General features: G+C 34.6%; 1 protein-coding gene across 3 annotated transcripts in view; it reads right to left on the reverse strand.

Annotated features, from left to right (window-relative positions):
- Positions 1-17,022, reverse strand: part of IFT88 (intraflagellar transport 88) — a 48,014-nt gene that overhangs the window by 17,416 nt on the left and 13,576 nt on the right. For all 3 annotated transcript variants that reach the window (XM_040544031.1, XM_040544032.1, XM_040544033.1), the window contains exons 15-21: positions 14,030-14,129; positions 9,472-9,558; positions 8,642-8,828; positions 7,950-8,058; positions 6,080-6,230; positions 4,800-4,915; positions 709-761 (exon numbers count right to left, since the gene is read on the reverse strand). In XM_040544031.1, coding sequence (XP_040399965.1) covers positions 709-761; positions 4,800-4,915; positions 6,080-6,230; positions 7,950-8,058; positions 8,642-8,828; positions 9,472-9,558; positions 14,030-14,129 — 803 coding nt within the window. The remainder of the gene's footprint in view (positions 1-708; positions 762-4,799; positions 4,916-6,079; positions 6,231-7,949; positions 8,059-8,641; positions 8,829-9,471; positions 9,559-14,029; positions 14,130-17,022) is intronic.

The raw sequence follows: 17,022 nt of genomic DNA on the forward strand, positions 1-17,022 counted from the left end.
GGATGGTGCTGACTGTTCTTAATTCACTAACTTCCCCAGGTCCTTTTCCTTCTTTCACTGTTGAATTAAATATCACTGAGAAAATGCATTTGTTTATTATGGAATTGAGTCCTGCAAAGTTCTAAAGAAGAAAAAAGGAGAATGACAGAATGGGTCAACAAGAAAGAAGAGTATTATTTACATGATTAAGTGATGAAAAAAACTAGAAAGATTAGTCTCTTTCTATTTTGCCTGTTGACATACTATATTCACAGTAAGAAAACACTTCACATTAAGACTGCTTTTTGTTAGTGTAACGCAAATACTACTATAATATCTAAAAATTACAACTACAGTTGAAAATGAATGGTCATTAAACAACTTTAAAATCTCATGACTATGTTAGATCAGATGGTACTACTAATTACATTAAAAAAACATCTAGCAGATGATTTATGCTGCTTTATCTTCTTTATTTTAATTATTTAACAGCATAAAGAGTATTTTATGCATATGTCAGTACAGGCATACTTCTCAGAGTTAAAAGAGAAGTCACGCTTTATTGCATATAAACAAAACATTTCTAACAAAATAATATATAACAATTTTTAAACAAAGTTTAGACCAGTACTGACATCAGACAGAAAGATCAAAAGGAAAAAAAAATCAAAACATCAAACAAAACAAAACAAACCTTCAACTAATTACAAAAAATGTTACAGAACTTACCACTTCTTCGATAGCAACTGGCAACCATCAGCTGCCACTTCACTTGTGTAGGTCTGCACATAAATAAAATGAAATGATGCACATTGCCAAACAATGAATAGGCAAAACATTCTGCATAGCATTTGCAAAGACCTCCCCACTTAGAGCTCTCCACTGTGCCATCACCTAGATGTGCCGTCACCTTTCTATCTCCATTTTAAAATGTAATGGCGATACTTACAGTCAGAGAAAATATGAGACATTTGCTCATATACAACAAAACTGTGAGGACTCCTTCCTCACTCTTCTCAAGATAGCATGCAAATTAGGAAAATTTCATGTCAATTGTGTGAAGGTACTCTGAAGCTGAAGCACTTCTCATGTGACTTACAGTTTAGTATACCCAAAACACACTGCACACTATCATTTACAGGACAGTATTTGTATTTATTTTCTTCAGTCCCTGCAGCCACAGCATAGGCCTTTTTTAACTCTAGCTAATCTACTTCTTTGCCTGACAGTCACCAAACAATCTTGGAAAAGTCATCTGCTTCACATTTTTCAGTTTCAGCTAGATATGTCTCCTGCAAACTACAAAGGTAGCCAAACAGACACCAACACCATTCTATGGAAGTTTATTATGCAGTCCAGTGTTAAATTCTAGAGAGAATAAGTTGTCAGCAGTCAGCATCAGCTTCACAACTACTTTAGTAATGATAGATCTGTGTATGCTGGTAAAAAAAACTGTCTAACATCATCTTAGAAGGAAATTTTAAATGTTAATTATTGTGATTAAAACACTGAATACAGTAAATAATGTTAAACTAAAAAAATGCTGGTCATGACTAAAGCAAAGTTATATTTTTTTAAATGTAATTTTATTTACAGTTAGAAGTGATACTTATTCAGCAATCTATATCTCAACATTCATATTTATCAATTAGCATATCTAGACTATTTTTAATAACAAACACCCAAATATCTATGTTGTGTTATGTACTAATAACAATATAATCCCACAGAGAAATAATTTCTCTGTATTACAGATAGATTACAGTTACAGATAATAATGAAGAATTTCATATGCCAATTATTCGTAAGTACTTTACAGTCCAAATACTTCATGCTTCATGCAAGGACTGACTGCAACTTGAAGCCTAAAATATTTAGATCTTTGCCAAAACAAGATTATGAAATAATTCTTTTTAGTTTCAGCTGTTTTTTTCCAGTTTCTAAGAGGGCTGTGAGCGCCAGCATCTGTGATCTAATAGCTTGACTAAAATACAAATTTTTAAGGTGGGCAGTATTTATACTGAAAGGAGTACTAGCAAACCTCTCCGTAAGTGTTGTGTGCAAAAGAAATAAAAATGGAGACAAGAACCTACCAGAAACTGCTAGGCATCTCCTGGCTGTAAATGACTAGCTGGTGAAAAACCAACTGAGGCCTACACCAGGCTCGGATGCCGATGTATGTTCAGCAACAAGATCCCGTATTTTGATGGAACTTTTTTCATCCCTTCTAGGGTATGTGGTGTCAACACACTATCAACTACTGAAATATTTGTTACTCTATGCTACCAATCTTTTCTTTGCAATTTGTACAGATTTGTTTGTAGGACCAAGTGGTTGCAAAATTGAACAATAATGCATAATGGAATATTTTACAGCTGCTACATCCATAATTTCAAATATTTATATCCTCTAATTACAATATTAAATTACATTATTTAAAATGTTTCATTATTTTAAATGAAAAATTAGATTTACAATAGAATCACATTGATCATACCCTGCACAGATAAAGATTTGAAAACATTTTCATGAGGTAAGAAGGAGTCTAAAGCACAACAACACCAGCATGAAGAAAAGTCTCTGCATCTATTTGCATACTGTCAATTGTGCTAAGTAACATAGGTATGGTGAAAGGCCACACCGATGCATTGTGTAGCTTCCCCAAGCTGTGACTCAGACTGAATGCTAAACATCAGGAATATGATCTTAATCCAGTTTGTTCATTTAAAAGCAGTTTATGTGATACCTCATTTAGGAGTAATGCATTGTCGCTACTGGTGTGATGGAAAGCTAGTGAGTTTGGTGTATTGTTTTATTTGCTTTTTAAAGAAGTTTTCTGAGATTTTGTGCTTTTATTATTGTTGTCACTCAAAACAATACGATTGTGTATTACAAAAAGTAACTATGAATTTCAACCAGGTTCTGTATTTTCCGTGTACCATAAAAAGTTCAAAGTGTAAGTTCAGTGACCAATATGAGAACAGGCACAACTTCAGTTAACTCTTTGTTTAAAGTATATTTATGTTTATACTTTCCTAATTTTTAATTTTGTGAACTGTCTCCTATATTTTTTTCACCTAATCTGTATGTCTTTCTTAATAATTATTACCTTAATTTGAGTGAAATCTGTTTTCCCATATATTTTTATTGCAACCTTTAATCCCTATTTAAACCTATGCTCTTCTCTTCTATAGTAATTAGTCATTTCTAACTGAAGCCCCTTCTAAACCAGAATTAATATTTCGTACTGAACATCTAACAATATTTGCATATAATCTTTCCTTGTTCATATGCTGTCTTGTTCATGTATGTCATTCACATTCACAGAAGAGAAAGAATATCAAATATTAGAGCAACACAAGGCAAGTAGTAACGAGTTTTCCTTAGTCTGATTTTCTGTAGATTTCTCAAAACACACAAGAAAAATTTAGAATCACAGAATCATTAAGGTTGGAAAAGACCTCCAAGATCATCTGGTCCAACCATCCCCCTACCACCAATGTCACCCACTAAACCATGTCCCTAAGCAGCACATCCAACCTTTCCTTGAACACCCCCAGGGATGGTGACAACACCACTTCCCTGGGCAACCAGTCGAATGCCTGACCGCTCTTTCTGAGAAGAAATGTCTCCTAATTTCCATCCTAAACCTCCCCTGGCACAACTTGAGGCCATTCCCTCTAGTCCTATCATTGGTTATCTGCGAGAAGAGGCTGACCCCCAGCTCCCCACAGCTTCCTTTCAGGTAGTTGCAGAGAGCAATGAGGTCTCCCCTGAGCCTCCTCTTCTCCAGACACAACAACCCCAGTTCCCTCAGCTGCTCCTCACAGGACTTGTGTTCCAGGCCCTTCTCTGGACATGCTCCAGGACCTCGATGTCCTCCTTGTAGTGAGGGGCCCAAAGCTGAACTCAGCACTCGAGGTGCGGCCTCACCAGAGCTGAGTACAGGGGGAAAATTCACACTTGCTGGAGTTAATTTTGTTTCTATGAATTTCAGTTGGTCTATTACCATAAAATTCCTCATGAACATGGGGAGAAATCTTTGTTTCCACACAAAAAGACCAAATGCATGTCTTTTTGGAATTCCATTTAAACTGTGGTTTGCAGATTTAAATTAGACCGAAATTTTGTTAAGCTTTTGTCTCATAAGCTCCCTTTTCTGATCTAGAATAGAATGCTTAGCCTACAGACTCACTTTCTTAAGTACATCATATTCTGCTAAAGGTCAATTTCATTAATTAAGTTTAATTTACTATATATCAAATACCTACGTCAAGATCTATTTGATATGTCAGCCTACTTCCACTGACCATGGTAATTCTGCATGGAACATATTTGCTTACTTCTACACTTTGTAATATCATTCTTTTTGTGGTAGTAGAAGTTACGTGAGAAGGGAAAATGCAGCAAGAACTGCTAAAAGATACATTTATCTAAACCATCAAATCCTCACTGTGTGATTAAAAAAAAAAAAAAACAGAAAGGAAACAGTTCATATAAATCTATAGAGAAGGAAGTCTTGGGGGCTTAGTAGAGCTGTTCCCACTTCATAGCTGTGTTTAATGGTAGAGGATAGAGAAAAGAGGTTCAAATATCTAATACTCTCTTGGGCCCAATGGAGGATCTTACTTAACATTGAAACTGCACAGTAAGAACAATACCATCCTGTAAATGAACAGAAGGTTGAGAAAATTAAATAATAATTCAAATATAATTAACTCTGGTATTTGCTTACAGTATTAGGTTAATTTATCTCTAGGCATGATTACGCATGTCCAATCACAAAATATTTGAGTAGGCATAAAATAATAATTACTTACAGGATAAGTGCTGCTCTTTCAAAGTACTCAATGGCTTTTTCACAAAACTGGGTGTCAATGTAATAGGCTCCAAGCCATTCAATGACCTCAATGTTTGAAGGGAAATACCGGTACGACTGACAAAATAGGAAAGGTGAAAGAAACACAATTTTAGTGATAAACAACATCTTTATGTTACTTCTGGAATATCTTACTCAAGTGTTTAATTCCCCAGATGCCAAAAATATGCAATATATGAATGGAAGCAGTGTACTGTACAAACTAATCCTAAGAAGAAAAAAAAAAAAAAAAGCATGCCAGGTTTTCTAATTACAGAATGCTTTTTAGAAGGTACCTGAGATGAGCCTGTCACGTTTTCCATCTAGCCTTATTTGAAATACTATTTTAAACAGTTTGCAACAGCTAAAATGTTTACTTAGATCAGCTCTATATGTGAATAAGTTACCTAAAATGTTAAACAATGGTAACTAATACATGTACAATTTCACACTTAAGTCAGTCTTCAGAAAAACTAACCTAAAAGCATTCTTTTCTATGAAATACATAGGTATGTAAATAACATTTTTGGATTCTTAGAAATTTCCATTGAAATAGGCGCCAAAATTATAATCACGCACAACCCGCTAGTACTCAGAACTGCAACACAGACTTTGGTCATCCACACTTTACACAAAAAAAAAAGAACTCTTGGCTTGCAAAGAAGCTTCCTTTCTCCTGTTTCTAAAACAAAAGGATCTCTATAAACCACAGCCAGTACCATAGACAGCTTGAAAGGAGAGAGGACACCTATCTTTAGGCAACTGTGTGTATATTATGTGTAACTGTACCATCAATGTATCTATAAATATATACCCATAAACACAAACACATACATGTATAACCATATCCATTACACAGACATACCTTCCAATTAATGCTGCCAAGTTATGCACCTTTTAAAATCACATTTGTTATATCCATTTTGATAATGTGTCTCAAACCGAATTTATATTGAAATTGTTAGGGGCCAATCTAAATAATGACTACAAGAAAAATGAAAGGTGGAGGGTCAAATACCATGTGGAAATACAGTCTAAGTTTCTTCGGGATCTGACTACAAAAATTAGATTTTGTCAACTCTCTTGCCCCCTCAAAATCTCATTCTTTCTTATTTTGGGTGACATTTTGAATAGTTTAAAAAAAATCAATTGTTAATTTGATACAGGAACATGTGACAACATTTTCATTACTTATGAGAAAGATTTTTATTATGCATTGGAAAAATAACAAAAAGCAAGTACCTCGTAGTAATAATGAAAAGCTTGAGATTTATCACCTTCATTGTCATATAATTTCCCTAGCTTTGAAAGGACATGAGGGTCAGTTGGTACTACACTGATCAGCTGCATAAGCCACTCTATGGCTTGATTGGGATCTTCCATCATTTCATATCTGAGGTTTTTTTCAGTCAAGGACTAATGATGATGATACTCTATTTTGATCTACTCAGAATTCCTACTGCTTTACATAATATAACCCACATGCTGGACAGATATACCAGTCACTGTAGTATGGACATATGTTGTTAACTTTTACACATCGGTTTCATAATTTCTTTAGCATCAGAAAGTATTTTTGTGAAAAAAAGAAATAATTCATAGAATCATAGAATGGTTTGGGTTGGAAGGGACCTTAAAGATCATCTCATTCCAACCCCCTGCCATGGGCAGGGACACCTCCCACCAGACCAGGTTGCCCAAAGCCCCATCCAGCCTGGCCTTGAACACCTCCAGGGATGGGGCATCCACAGCTTCTCTGGGCAACCTGTGCCTGGGCCCCCACCACCCTCACAGTGAAGAATTTCTCCCTTCAGAGGCTGATCTGTCACCTTAAAAAACACCTTGGGCTTGGTTATCTTCTATGTCAGTCACTAATTTTACTTAGATTTCCTCATTTATAAGAGTGAAGAGTGAGAACCAGGAAATGTGTTTGTAGCCTTCACGACTTGGTTTATTTTTCATAATAATTTTGACCCAAATAATCAATTACGTAAAACTGCTATGTTCAAGAACAGACTTTTGCCTGCAGTGAGATTTTCTGCTCTATGTCAAAGAAGCACAGCACAGACTGTACAATTTTGGTCCAGAGAACAGAAGCAGCTTTGGTTTTAATTATTCCTACAGCATGCTCTCCCTTCCCTAGTCACCCCTAAGCTGCACAGCAGCTCAGATCTGCAGCACTGCGAGTTAGAGCTACTTCCCAACATGTTTTTCAATTTTTTGCTGCACCTCACCCTTACCCATCGTGGAAGAAGCTTGTGAGCACTGGTAGACAGCAGTTTTACACAGCAGTGGAGCACAGAAACTCTCACCCAGACAGAATTGGGAACCGTAAGGCCATTTATTCTGTTGTGAAATGGGCAAGGCAAGGAATAGAAACCACAGCCCTTTCGTATTTCTGGAGGTTGCTTATTTTACTGACTAAAATATATTTTTATTACCTTCATTACCCTTAGAAGTGTAGTACAGGAACTGGAATCTGTTCTGCTTTGGGGATGATTTCATTATGGTTTGCACATCCTCAGAAACATCGATAAAGGAATTCATACTGTAGAATATCATTGGTGATGTGCAAAGCCAAAACACACCCCACCCCACACTTGGCTTTCCAATCTGTTCTGCTTTTGCAGCAGTGGGAGACAATTACTTTCTTACACATACACTAGCCTGAAAACAGCCTTCCCAACAGAACTTCAATTTCATTAGTTATTTTTTTTCAGGTTTTACTCAACTGTGCTTACGTTTGTGACATTAGTTTCATAATAAAATCAGCAGCATTTAAATATTCCAGAGCACACTTTAATACTGAGTGTAAATGTTTAACTATTCCCTGACACACTGATTGATGCAATGCAAACAGCATTAACGTATTTTTCCACTTGCTTCATCAGAAATGTCAAAGAAGGTTGTAAGTTCTGTCCTTGTTTTTACAAACATGAGAGAACCAATCTATGCACGATCATCCTAGTTATAATGGACACTACAGTAAATTTTTTAGTCTCCTTGTCGTGACTAGAACACATATTTCAGATTAAATGAGTCTACTCAAACCACCATCACACCATCGTCTACTAAAACCACCATTCCTTATGATAACCCAGAAAAAAGATACATGTTTGCTATTTGGTGAAGGACTTGGGCACTATTTCGAAGGATTGCATGGAGTTTCAGAAAACAATCCAAGGCTTCGTCTATTCTGTTTAACTTCTTGTACGTTAAACCTAAAAAATAAAGGTTACAATATAAATGAAATGAGATAAAAATGTATTCAGCACATTAATTGACATGGTAACAAAGAAAAATAAAATAGGCACATGAAACTCAGCAGAAGTGTAACTGCCATGACATCAATGTACTCTATACTTGGGTCATCCTTGTAATTCCTTCCAGCTAGCATGACTTAAAATAATAGAGGCAAGGAGCAGGAATCTAATCAAAGACCAAGAACATTCTCACTTTCTGAACAACATGAATGAGGGCGAGGGATGGTTTTCAGGAGTGGAATGACTGTTATGGTTCAATAATGCCAGTGCTGGTAGGTTTTAGTAGGTAGTAACATGTACGGTATTTTTTTAATATTCAAAATGACTTATCAATATCAAGTAATAATTGCAGATGATTAACATTTTTTTTGTAGAAGAGATAGGAAGTTAATATCCTGCTATAACATAAATTACTGAATAAAGTAATAAATTATAAATTAATAATAAAGTAATAAACAATAAATTAATAAATTTATATACAAGAAAGCCAGATTCTCAGAAACACTAGTACCACCTTTGGACAAAAGCACCTTTGACTTACCAAGATTATAAAGTGCTTCAGTGCAAGAGGAATCATTCCTGAGAGCTTCCTTATAAAACTCAGCTGCTTTTTCATAGTCTCCATTTGCAAAAACAGTATTTCCTTTGTTAGTTAGAGCTGCTGGATTGTACCTATCAGAATTTACAGCTAAATCGGCATAGTTAGATGCTTGTGCCAATTCATTCTCCTATATGAACAAAACAAACATTGCATTAGTCATTTGTCAGTCAATCTCCTTGCAGCTCTGGCTTCTTACGGTTACTATAGTGGAATTTCAAAAGATTAAGGATGAAAAATTAATACATTCTTTAGTCCTAAAATATTCCTTATGTATTTTTATAGGGCAGATCATCTCTTTCAAGTTTCAGAGAACTTAGCACTTCAGACTTATTTTGCCATTCTGTTCCACTCAGTCTGGAAGTTTTCTTAGCTGCAACAAAGTAGTATTTGTTTAAAAACAACAACAACAAAAGCCCCGCAAACCCTCCAGATTTCATATGCAAACACTCCTAACGTACATACTTCACATGTTCTTGAAGTTCAGCCATGGTCTTCAGGAGCTAAGTTTTAAATGCAGGTGGTGAACAAATCACACTCCAGGCATGCTTCTGTGGCGTGGGCATCCATCTCACTCCCTCCCAGCAGCAGCAGACAAGGGACATGCCCCAGACCACAGCCACAAAAGCATGTTCCAGAACAGCTTTTATGACAGGCAGTTTCTTGTTGTTTACACAGATTATTTAGACAAACACAAAAATTGCTCAAAGATCCAGAAATTGCTATATCAACTTTGGTTCTTCTTAACAGGTTTTGTTGAAGCAAACACTTACCAAATAATAAAGGAATGAAAGGTTTGTTGCAGCTGCGCTCTTTACTCTGCTATCCTTTTTTTCAAACATTTTTAAAGTCTCCAGTGCCTAAAAGCAGTTTGGAAACAAGTTAATTCCCATTGAAGCAAACTTACACCAAATTCTTTCAGAAAGCACTGATAAAATTACACAGTAATAAACATCTAAAATTACCACCTCATATCATCACATACATGATAATTACTACAGCTTGTAACACATGATTACAGACACACACACAAATATATATATGATATTAATCTTGGTCACAAAACTTGAATAGCATCAGCTATATACCACTTTTTATTTAGAATTTAGATTAGATACAGGTATCTTGAAATACAGGTATCTGATAACAATTCTATATACATAGAAAACATAAGTTTATATTATTTGTTTTAATATAGCCAACAGATTAAAACTCTCACACCTATTTTTCCAGTTCTCTAAGTGAACACGAAAGGACTGAGACTAAAACTCTTTATGAAAAAGATAAAAAAAATACATACTATGTATTCAATTCATACCATGTATTCAATATGTATATTCAAGGACGTGTAGGATTGGATTTCAACCTGAAGTTGTTTTGTGAAATATGACGAAAACACCTGTCTAAGGTGTTTCAATTATGTGAAGACTGAGAATATAAGATAAAGAAATATTTTACCCCCCCCAAAATAAAATTCATAAACTTTGAAATGAAGAAGTTCATGGACAAAAGTAAAGAAAGGGTAAATTTAATAAACTATCAAAGAAACTTTAATATCAGGGCTGCTTTTTTTCATTGACTATATAATAACATTTGTAATTGCAGACTAAACTGTTAAGAAAATCTCTTTTCTTTACAGTAAATATTTATATTAATTACACAAACTTAGAATATTACAGTGGGCCCAGTTCTGTTGCCTATTATAACACAGATGTGGCAACTTCAATTTAGCCGTCAACATTTGCAACTCAAGTTTCCTTCTTCCTTTGCATGAAACCTATAACCCACTGTCTACATATCAAAATGAATGCATCACACCATATGTGGCATGCCAAAACAAACCAAAAGAAAACAAGTGTTAATTGACTGTCATCCATACTGTTTTTAGTTACTTCACATGAAATACACAACAGTCCTAATGATGTGTAAAGCGACAAAGTATATAAAGCTAGTTGCAGTTAATGGATTTAGTCAACTACATTCAATGTAGAACTATTAACTACTAAAGATCATAATATTCTCCTAACAATAGAAAACTCTCAGAAGAAACAAAGCAATTTCAACTAAAGAGAGAATTTCAAAAGTTTGACCGTACAGTTTGTGCTATCTGGTACGTGAGACTTCAGCTATGACAATTTCAATCTTTTGTATTTATTTGTGACTTTCTGCAAAAAGGGAATGGTCCAAAGTATTTACAGATATAACACTGTATCTGAGATACCCTACTCCTAAACATAGACTTGCTTCGAGTAAAAGCCATGTATTTCTTACAATTGAATCTTTTTTAGTGAAAGTAAGAGCTATATAGTTGAAAATCATTTTCTGAAAAGCCATTTCCTGTTGTATCTGATATGTTTAGCTTTGCTATTACTGCTAAATGCCACCTTTGACTGTAAAGACTATAGTGGATGTAATCTATTTTTCATTTATAATGAAAAGTTCATACGACTCTGAACTCTATTCACTTACTGGTAACCAAGCTGCAGGTCTCTTAAACCATTTCAGCGATTAGGAGCCTTAGGATGAAAATCAGTAGCAAAACTCCTTCTGTCCTTGCAGAGTGGAAGTGCTCTCTTTATCATCAACTAAATGAAATTTCTAAATAATTTTGTAACTTTTTAATCCCATCAATAATGTTTATTAGATTCAACAATCATAAAACAGATTGCCCAAATTATTCTTTATAAGACGATTCCATTGTACCTAAATTACTTGCTTACAGAAGTTAAACTTGAAAACAGCTTGCCTGACTGAAGCAGGGTCTGCCAGAGATGTTAAGGAGCTGCATAACTAACTTACAGGCTTTTATTTTAAAATTAATTTTCAAAGTTCTTCTTTGAAATTAAGAAAACATTTTAAATATCCAATACACAAGCCCTTTCAATAATAGAATGCAGTCTAGATATACTGTGGGAATTTCCAACCTAAATTTATTTTATTTTTTTGTTAGGACTATTTTAAAATAGTATTAATTATGATGAGCACATTAAGCCCGTCAGAGTTACAGCAGAAATCCATTTCAGTTTTTTGGAAACTTAAACCTTCAGCCTAAAACTAAACATTTCAAGAAGTTTCCATTCCTGTTCTTCAGCCAAAGGTGTGTTGAGCAGGTGGTGAGTTACTAAGTATATGAACAAAAGACAGACTGGATGAATGTAACTGGCAGCTGCAGTTATATTAGAAAAAAAAAGACTCCGTGCAATTACCATTCTGTAGTCCCACTCTACTATCAAGTAGTTCCAGTGCAGGTTATAGGTTTTCTACCACATAATCTAGGCAAAAAGTGCACCCTCCCCATTTACTCCAAACCTCCAATGCCCTTCCCTCTCCCTGCACTGAAGTACTCCACAGGAACATCATCAACAAACTCTGTATCTCCTTTTATCTCTGAGAAACAATTTTTATACCCTATATTGGATACTAACTGGAGACTGAATAAAATACTATCAAAACAGTGAATTCTTGAGATCATATTACTCTCTACCTACCTGTACATCTCTCACTCTCCAAAAATGATCAAAAAAGCTAAAGCCAAAATTTTCAAAACTCTCATAGTACTTTTCATATATATATATATATGTATGTATGTATATATATATAAGAAAAGCTATCTGTCAGATATGCAGTATAATAAAAGGATAGCTTTCTTGCTATATCTACAGGGAAGGAAAAGAGGGCAGGGTGGACAGGAGCAGCTCGAGAATCCAGAAGAGCTTAAATACAGAGAAAGGAAGGTGGGCTTAAGTTAAGCACATGGCCCTGTGTGCATCCTTCCAAGCTATGGGAAGGTGAAGGCCCTTAGATGACAGAGGTATTCAGCTTCCACTATAATTTTGCTGTATACAATTCTCTCTATTTCTTGCCACTTGTACAACCCACGGGCTACTATGTTCCTTCTTGTTTATTCAACGTTCCGATCACTGACTGTATTGAACAGTGCATGTTAGAAGGAAATTGAGCAAATCCTGTCAGATATCTGACTTGTGCGGATAAAGTTGTTTTCCAGCTGCTATCATTTCAAAATGAGCCTTTTTCACATGATGAAAATTTGGTATTATAAATTGTACTGAAACCTACTAAAAATTTCATTAAGAGCAAAAAATGCATTTGACTTAAAATAAAACAATATAAGGCACATGAACTTAGACAATAACAAAAACTTACACCTGGTAAATTGCAGTATTAATTTATACACCTTCATTGGCAATTTATATGCATATAAAAGGAAAGCTAAAGCTAATAGCCTGCTGTGCATATTAACAAGAGATTAGGGATAATTTCTACCATGAGAGCGATTCAACATGAAATTAATTGGCAAAGGTTTGTCTATAATAGCTACTGGATGGCAAGCTGTGGAAAGGGACCTTACCTACGTAAAGACATACACATAGTTTCTACTTACATTGCCAAAAGTTACTTCACAGGTATATTTATAAATCTAACAAAGCAATGAATAGCATGCGTGTAACAATATCTATGATACACACTAAAATCACAATGATTTTGGTAGCTTCATCTTCTGAACTTCTGCTAGTTAAATTTTGAGCAATGAGCTATGCTTTTACTTGAAAGCAGCGATACTGTGTCTTTTCTATGATCTTCCTCACTTGCTATTGTATACTGTAGCTTAAACCATTATAGTATCTTTTCAGTAACGGTAATTCATGTAATGGTGATTCATACTAGTTCTCTACGCTCTCTAGGCAAACAATCTTTTATGAGAGATGTAGAACTTTCCAAACGCCTGAGCAGACAATTTAATTCCAGTTTGTATTTCAATAGCAGGATAGGAAGGCTGACCAAAGTTCAAGGTGACATTATAATATTTTAGGTAATGTTGTGATGCACAGGTAGAAGTGAGAATAGGATAACATCAACAGTATTGATACATACGAAGTGCATCTGCAAATATTTTGGTGTTAAAGTCAACATAACAGCGAAAGATTCAGATCATACTAATGAAAATAACCTTCTGGCTGATTAGCAAACTGCTCTTTAGGCTCCAATTCACTGTACTGACTACATTTCCATTAACTGCAAAGCGAGCTTAGACACCCAGTGAAGATAACTAAAAGTAGGTGTCTTAATTTTGAAATGAACTCCATTCACTGTAACTTCTATGTCAAAAATTTCATTTAGATGAAACTCATCTCTTGGCAATGTGTTTTTATAAAGTTATTTTACTGAGGAGCTTCAATATAATTATTGGGCTTGCCCAGATCGTTCTTATCCTTGCTGAAAAACATGCAGTGGCAATGTAAGATGTCTTTGACAATACAATATTAAAAAAATATATAATTAAAAAAATAATAATGTGAAAAGTTGCTACACCTGGTTAAAATCCTGTTGCCTCAAATAAGTAGTGGCTTTATTTATTTCCAGGTCATTGGCTAACTCTACATAGTGGGAAGCTTTCACTACTTCAACACACCTGCAAGAGAAAGAAATCTGATAAACAAAATGCATCTGTGCAAATGCCACTTTGTTACATACTTTTGCTGCCAATTGGCTTTCCAAATTTCCTTAGCTATTCCTTCTTTACAAAGGCAAACAGCACTTTGATTAAAAATATTTATGAACACACTTTGTTCCCATAATCAACCTCAGTAACTCTGTTCTCATTATATTTAGGCCACTGACTGAAAAAAAAATGTTATTTTCCATCACTGAGTGAACTTTGCAATACTGATGTCAAATATTGACCTAAACAGATGTTGGATAAATTACTCAGTGCTTGGTCTTGGATTCCATTCTTTGAAATGGAATCTTGGTTCCGTTCTGTTTTTAGAATATTTTTTTTATGTCAGAATTATTACAGCAAAATAGTACTGAGCTCAGGACACATTGTTTGACCTGCACTAACATATGTTCTGTGAAAATACTCGCATATTTTGTGTATGTTATCTTTAATTAATATATCTGTGAGTATTTTCACAGAAATATGGAGGAAAATAGGGACAATGTGCAAAATAAAAACATAGAAATAACTCCTAAAGTAACACTCAGCCTTTATATAAAGCATTACTTATACTTAACTTCACACTATTGTTTTGGGGGAAACTCCTTCTTTGGACAGGTTCTTTCAGCTCATTTTTCAAACCTGATCTCCTGTTGTGTATGATACTACCAAACCCATAAAGCAGCTTTGTGAACAGATGGTAGACTGTGTTCCTGAGCTACATAATAATGAAGTCATAATCGTAAACTTCTTTCTGCTCATCCCCCAGTTACTTTTGGCTTAGGGTCTTCTGCAAAGTGAGGGGAAAACAGAATGGAGGAGACAGTTCAGATGTTCATTCACAGACACCATCTTTTAGAGTTTGATGTGGTGTGTTTTAAAACTACCTAATCACTTGAGGCAAGACCTTTTTTTTTTTTTATTGAATGTATATACTGGTCTCCTAAACTGTTTGGAATTAAGCATACAATGTACAACTTTCTGTGATACTTTAATCCCTCCCACTTTCCCTAAGTGGTGGAAAGCCCTTTTATTTTAATAGTTGGCTAATTTGCCAACAACAGTTTAATTTAACAAACTGCCAGCTTCTATAATTGGGTTGGCACATGGATTGTCACTATACAAAGTATACAAGTGCTTTTTGACACTGGAGGAAAAATTATACTGAAAGAAAGGCAATTTCTGCACGTCTGTAATAACAGAAAGGCCCCAGAACAGTTTTTGACTGTTCCTGTTACTTCTAACCATAAAATGCAGAGATCTATCTATCCATCTGTTCCTTATGATGATAGAATAGTCCCAAGATTACATCACACTTTAAGAACTCTCAGTAAGAAGTTATGACATAGAAAGAATATTTGTCCCCACTTTATTTTTGTGAAGAAAATTAATCTGATTAAAAGCACATTTAATATGCAGAGGACTCATGGCAAACTGTAGTACTTGGAAAACCAAACTCAAAATGCTCGTTAAACTAACATTTACAACTTCTTTACAGGGCTTGAATACTTCAGCCTAGGAGAGCGAAGAGTAAATCTGTCCTGATATATGCAAAACAATCCCACACATCTCACCATTTAGCTGTTTAATTAACAGATATGAAAGAGAACATTTTACTTCATGAAGAGTATTTTGTGGATAGCACCGAGGAAACTTAGTATCTGACTAACTGTGAAATAAGGGAAACTTATTTGGTTTTCATGAAGAAAAACCAAGATACGGAACAAACAAATCAGACTTACTCAGCACCTGCTAAGAAGTTATAAAGCAACAAAATTATTTTCACAAGACATACTGTTCTGATAAGTCAGAATGGGAAAAGTAGGGAAATGATTGGACTATAATGATTATTAAATCATCAAACACCACCTTGTGGGCTGTGGCAGACTAAACATGTCCTCAGCATGAGAGATTATTTCATACTCCTATAAATTGCTTCATTAATAAATTACAGTCACAGGACCTTCAAATTTTGAAAATATTGCTAATTGGCCAAAAAAAAAAAAAGTAAAGGCAGGAAAGTTCCCTTTTCGTATCAAACTTCCTTCAGTTCCCTACCCTATTTTTTCAAACATTAAGAAAATCTAACACTGAATATATCTGTTAGTAATGCTTTGGTTGCAGATTCATTTGCGTACATTACCTTCCAATAAGGTTACAAAAATACTTAAAATATCAAAATAGGTCCTTATAATAGAAAAATTTAAAAGTTAACAAAATAGCTCAACAAGTTATACTAATAATTTTTATGCTGTCATTATAGAGAGTGTCTTTTTTAAAGAGTATTCTGTAAGCTGTAAATTGAAAAATAAAATGGATATAAAATCCAGAACACTAAACTGTATCACCAGCCTATCACTGTGCTTGTATATATGTTAAAGAAACAGTAGATGAAGTTTACATTTAGAATCATAGAATGCTTTGGGTTGGAAGGGATCTTGTAAATCATCTAATTCCAACCCCTCTGCCACAAGCAGAGACCCCTTTATTTACAAACACTAAGTTTACAAATTAAATGCAACTAAACATTTCTAGTAAGATTTAGATTTCAGTATTTTTTATATAATGACTTTGCGGAGTAATGAGAACTTCTTAGGCACCCCAAGTCTTCCCTATGCTATCTGCTACCTTACCATAAGGAATCGTGATTATTGTCTTCTGTACAGCGTTTGCAGGTCAAGACTTTTAATAAGTTCTTGAATTGTCAAATTTATTTTTGAATGTAATTGAATTTTACAAAGCTCCCTTTGTGCTAATACACAACAGTTCAAAAGGTATAATTAACAGTTGAGTTTCAGTAATGCAATGAAATTCCTTTTTTTTTTTTTTTTTCTTCCCTCCAGTGGATTATGGAGGCAAACTGAAA

This window comes from Cygnus olor, chromosome 1, assembly GCF_009769625.2.
Source record: "Cygnus olor isolate bCygOlo1 chromosome 1, bCygOlo1.pri.v2, whole genome shotgun sequence".
NCBI lineage: Eukaryota > Metazoa > Chordata > Aves > Anseriformes > Anatidae > Cygnus > Cygnus olor.